Source organism: Elephantulus edwardii, unplaced genomic scaffold (assembly GCF_000299155.1).
Source record: "Elephantulus edwardii isolate Elephantulus edwardi_28Jun2011 unplaced genomic scaffold, EleEdw1.0 scaffold00354, whole genome shotgun sequence".
Lineage (NCBI taxonomy): Eukaryota > Metazoa > Chordata > Mammalia > Macroscelidea > Macroscelididae > Elephantulus > Elephantulus edwardii.
In genome coordinates, this window is record NW_006400104.1 from 1,087,135 (window position 1) to 1,092,167 (window position 5,033).

The following is a 5,033-nucleotide window of genomic DNA, read 5'->3' on the forward strand; positions in this document are numbered from 1 at the left end:
CGCAGATGTCGAGGGCTTTTGGCATCTCCAATTATCTGAGAAAATAGGGTGGGTCTGCGGGGTCTGCTGGCTGTCCTGTGAGGTGCCCAACTTCAGCAAGTCAGAGCCGAGCCTCTGTTTTGACCTTTCTGCCAGAACGGATGTCGTGGGCTTTTGGCGTCTCCGATTACCTGAGAAAATAGGGTGGGTCTGAGGGGTCTGCTGGCTGTCCTGTGAGGTCTTATATTGGTTGCTCTAAATTTAAATGAAAAGCATCACTTCTTCCCAGTACTCTTTATTAATTGTCTAATTTTTAAATGCATATGGAGTAGTCGCTATGAGTCGCAGGCAACTCGATGGCACATAACAACAACAACAATGGAGCAGCAGAAACTATCATGGCTTGGGGCAGGCTGACCTATTCCTCAGCCTGGCATTCCTTTGCTTGTCGATCTTGTATTTATTTTTTTCTTTTTAAATTAACTTCCCTCAGATGAGAAAATTGATGGGAAAATCCTCCACTGCCTGGAAACCACGATGTTAGGGAACTCTGATGGCATCTTTATACCTGCCCGCACTGTGATATTAAACACTGGGGCCCCAGAGAAAAGTATTTTAGTCAAGAGCCCATCCCAGAGCAAGCACACGGTCTACTTTCAGCATTTTATTCCCAGGGAGTAAACTCTTCGCAGTATTTTCAAGAAAAGGATTTTCAGAATATCTGCATGAAGATGATCACTGTAACAATAAAACTAAGAATAAACTCCCAAACCCAAGACATTTACCAAAGTAGAATGCATCTCAATATGTTGATTTAAAAGACTACCCACTCCCCCCACATCTATACCTCATCAGGGTCAGTCAGCCTGTCTTCTTTATACGTGTCAGTTAGTTTGGGGAGGCTGGTAACCTAAGGAGGTAGCCTGTTGGGTTTAAAACAAAGGAGTATGTAATGGTGACAGGTCACAAAGGACAGCTGAGGATGAATGCAGTAGTATAAGGTGATTTAAGCAGAAGTCCTGGAGGGATATGGGCAGTGGCCTTTGCTCTCCCTCTCTTGGGGACACGATTTGTAGCTGCCAGAGTTGTCTTGAAAGAAGAGAACTATGAATGATAAAGATGTGTTACCTTATTACACTGCCAACAGCTACTGTTCGAAGGGTATGTTCAATACCTCCATGGGAGATCTACAACGACAATTGTATAGGGGAGGAGAGTATGACATTTTTAAGTATGCGCCAATGTTTGAGAGCGACTTTATCCAGATTAGCAAAAAAGGTGAAGTGATTGATATACATAACCATGTTCAAATGGTGACTATGGGCATCGCATCTACCAGCCCAGTCCTCCCACTGCCAGACGTCATGTTGGTGGCCCGGCCAGCTAGAGTCTGTGAAAACCACAATGGGTGCAGCCAACCCACCCAAAAAAGAGGTCGAAAGTCCACAACAACCTTAGAGCTTACCAGGCTCCTTCCCTTGAATTTTGTCAAGATCTCTATACACAACCGAGAAAAACAGCAACTGCGCCTAAAGCTTGCCACCGGCCGTACCTTTTACCTGCAGCTGTGCCCCTCTTCAGATGGACGTGAGGACCTCTTTTGCTACTGGGAAAAAATAGTCTATCTCCTGAGACCAAAAATGGAGACTTACAGCAGTAACCCCTCCCTCCAAACTGGGGATTTAACGAATACATCTACACGCTTGACAGATGACAACAAAAGCATAATGGTAAGCATTTCCAGGGGAAAAGATCAAATGAGAACAGGGTGCTTTGGGAAAACAGTTAAACACTGCTTGTCCTATAAAGCCTGTGGTTTTCCCCTGGGATTCCACTGAAAAATACACAGCATTTAAAAGTATACAAATGTCAAATAGGCCCCTAATACTCTCAAACTCATTGCTGTTGAGTCAGAACCTACTCTTCTCTGTCCCTCTAGTGAGTTTTCAAGGCTACAAATCAAATCACATGGGAGGAGATTGCCTATTTTTCTCCTGAGGAATCACTTGTAGGAGATGCCACATTTAGGTTAGGAGTGCAACTCCCTAAGGACCATGCTACCAGAGTTCCCTAATGGACTCCTGGATAGTGCAGATAGTTTGTCCTTGATTCCAAAGCTTGAGGATGGCAATTGGTACTTACACAGTAGTGATACAGAAGAAAGGCTGGGAGAGTACTGATAGCTGTAATAGCTGCAGACCATAAAACTTCAAGCCAGGAATGCCCTACAGAGTGGTTTTATTCTGTAACACATAGAGTTTCCATGAATTACTGTAGGTTCCAGGGTAAGGAGTTTGGTCTTAGGGCCAGGTGAGCCACCCCTAAGGGAATTCTCATATTGGAGAGATCCTGAGTGCTTCTCCAAAGTACTCCACAAGATTCAGTTTCAAGACATTAGGTCTTGGCTGCTCTGGTCTCATCCTTACGCCTAAATCTCCTCTAAAACATCCTGATTTTCCAATCTGTTAGGACACTTTACTATTGCTGTATATTTTTAATGTTGAGGAAATTTTTCCTTTGAACCATGATCTGTTGTTCCATTACTTCCATGTATTAATTTTTATGAAAATGTACTAACACACAGGTGCACACGCAACCATGCATGTGCATGATTTGTTAGTAATCACTAAATAAAAAATGCAGAATGTATATATCCCTTCACTCAGCAAGCCTACTTCTAAAAATCTTATTTTGCAGAGATATAAACACATGTGTGTAAAATAAAAATGTACAAGGATGGGAAGGCTTTCCCTGGCATTGGCATTATTCAAGCAATACTGAGGGGCCATTTGACAGAAGATGCTATATAGAGATGATTCTGTAACAAATGGGAGCTCTGACATGATGATCTCAAAAATTACTCTAATTATACGTCCTTGTGTTGTTCAGCACTAAGATGAATGCGTCTCACTTCATTTTCTCTGTTTCACCTGTTTTCCCTCCCATTGGCATAGACTGCAGATCTCTATGGAGAAGGGGATCGGGATGAAGGCAGGCTTCGCAAGTTCCGAGAGGTGTCTGAAGCTACTTCTTCTGCTTATGCAGGAGGAGAAGGAATTGGAATCAAACAACCTTCTCACGGAATGCCTGGACCCTCTTCTGCAGCCATGAAGTCACCAGGGTCTGCGAGAAGAGCAGCAGCAACAGGGTCAACAGAAGGTCCCTCAATGGGAGCAGCAATAACAGGAACGATAGCAAGTTCCAGGCCAGGAGCAGCAAAGGCAGGAGCAGCAGCCAGCCCTAAAACAGGAGGAGCAGTAGCAGGGACAAGAGCTGGCTCCACAATGGGACCTGCAGTAGCTGGGAAAACAGCAGGCCATTCAGAAAGTACTGTAAGTGTTGTAATCGACAAGGCCTCAGGGCCAACACAGAAAAATGTGGCCCTGGCAGGAGGAGTTACCAAGAGTCCAAGAGTGAGTAGAGGACCCAGCAAGGTCATCACAGGTACTGCCAGTGTGTCCTCAGAGAGTGCTAACAAGGTCTTGGCAAGTGCTACAAGGTCATCTGCAGAGCGCAGTTCCACCCAATCAACAGTGGCAACCAGTTTCTCCCCAGGAAGCAGCATGGGCATCCGTGGAGGAGTAACAGCTAACAAGCCTGCGGCACGGAATGCTAAATTACCCCTTCTCTCGACCTTGAAAACTGAAGGCTACATGAGTGAGCGAGATGGAAGCCAGAAGGTGTCCAAGTCAAATACCAAAGTGCTGAAGGAAAAAAAGAAAAGAAAATCAAAGAGGAACAAAAATCCCACTAAGAGAAGTTCTCATCACCACAGAAAAAGTCGAGACAAATCAACCCGGAAATCATCCTCCCACCAGTCCTCAGCCGAAAGTGGAACCAGGAAAGAGGACAAAAAAAGGAAAGGTCGTAGCAGCACAAAGGGCAAAGGACAGAGGTCCTCCTCTCACAAAAGTATCAGCCGCAGTCCCACCCCAAAGGAGTCGAGGACAACTCAGAAACTGGGGCGGACCCAATCTTCAGCAAGCAGCTCAGCTCCAGTAGGTAAGAAATTGAGCAGGATCACCCAATCGACAACAAGCCTCTCAGCTTCAGTAGGTAAGAAATCCAGCAGAATCACCCAATCGACAACAAGCCTCTCAGTTTCAGTAGGTAAGAAATCCAGCAGAATCACCCAATCTGAAACAACCAGCTCAGCTACAGTAAGTAAGAAGCCCAGCAAGATTGGCTCTTTCTTCAGGAGCTTCAGAGCAATCTCGGCTTCAAGAGCAGTGATTACATCTCCCGAGAGAGATTTAGACATTATAGCCAAGACTGTGGAGAGGTGCAACATTGAGTCCAAGATGGAGAAAGCACCTGGATATGTCCAGGATGTGGAGATCACTGGTACCATGACAGCTGAGACCACAGAGACAATAATCTTTGCATCTAAAGCCACTTAAGCAGGAGCCAGAGAAGGAAGCTGCAACATTGACCAGGGCTTAGGGAATTATCCCTAAGGAGCCAATTTCAACTTTTATTACTGCAGTTAAAATAAATAATAAACTATAAACACTAAATTAACTATTGCTTGCTTTGCTATGTCTCACAGCCTAGTCATGACCTCACAGCTGCTTCTGTGATGTCAATTGTGCTGTAGCCTGAGACCCCAGCATTTAGCTAAGCAGAGTTCCACTTCTCACCTGTGCTCAGCAGTCATCTGCTGCCCTTTCTACCTTTGGTTCCCACCACCACCAGCAACCAATCCCCTCTCTTTCCCACTCCTTGAAGATCCCTGAGGGTGGACATTCAAAGACAGGACAAGAGAAGTTCCACAGCAGATGGTTCAAGCGAATAAAGAGGGAGTTCAATAGTATTTGTAAGCAACCAGAACAGCAAAGTCTAGAATTAGCAGACTATAGTCTAAGACGAAATCTTGCCTAGCTGGCCTATTTTCATAAAGTTTTATTGCAACATGCCCATGCCCATTTACATTACATATTTTCTACGGCTGCTTTCACACTTAAAACACTACAAAGTTGTGTAGCTGCCATAGAGATTATATGGTCTGCAAAGTCTTAAATACTTACTATTCAGGTGTATATATGTATATATGA

At 44.6% G+C, this 5,033-nt stretch overlaps 1 protein-coding gene across 1 annotated transcript; it reads left to right on the forward strand.

Moving 5' to 3' along the window:
• Positions 1–1,085: 1,085 nt before the first annotated feature.
• On the forward strand, positions 1,086–4,379 carry FAM71B (family with sequence similarity 71, member B). The gene is made up of 3 exons (XM_006901983.1): positions 1,086–1,709; positions 2,934–3,981; positions 4,141–4,379. Exons 1-3 carry the CDS (start codon positions 1,086–1,088, stop codon positions 4,377–4,379), a joined length of 1,911 nt encoding a protein of 636 aa, XP_006902045.1.
• The last annotated feature ends 654 nt before the right edge of the window (positions 4,380–5,033 follow it).

Bases quoted from the DNA above. Each gene is read 5' to 3' on its own strand.
- FAM71B (XM_006901983.1), top strand. From the start codon at position 1,086: ATGAATGATAAAGATGTGTTACCTTATTACACTGCCAACAGCTACTGT. The intron at 1,710-2,933 runs GTAAGCATTTCC...CCATTGGCATAG, and splicing joins ATGACAACAAAAGCATAATG to ACTGCAGATCTCTATGGAGA. The intron at 3,982-4,140 runs GTAAGAAATTGA...GCTCAGCTACAG, and splicing joins AAGCAGCTCAGCTCCAGTAG to TAAGTAAGAAGCCCAGCAAG.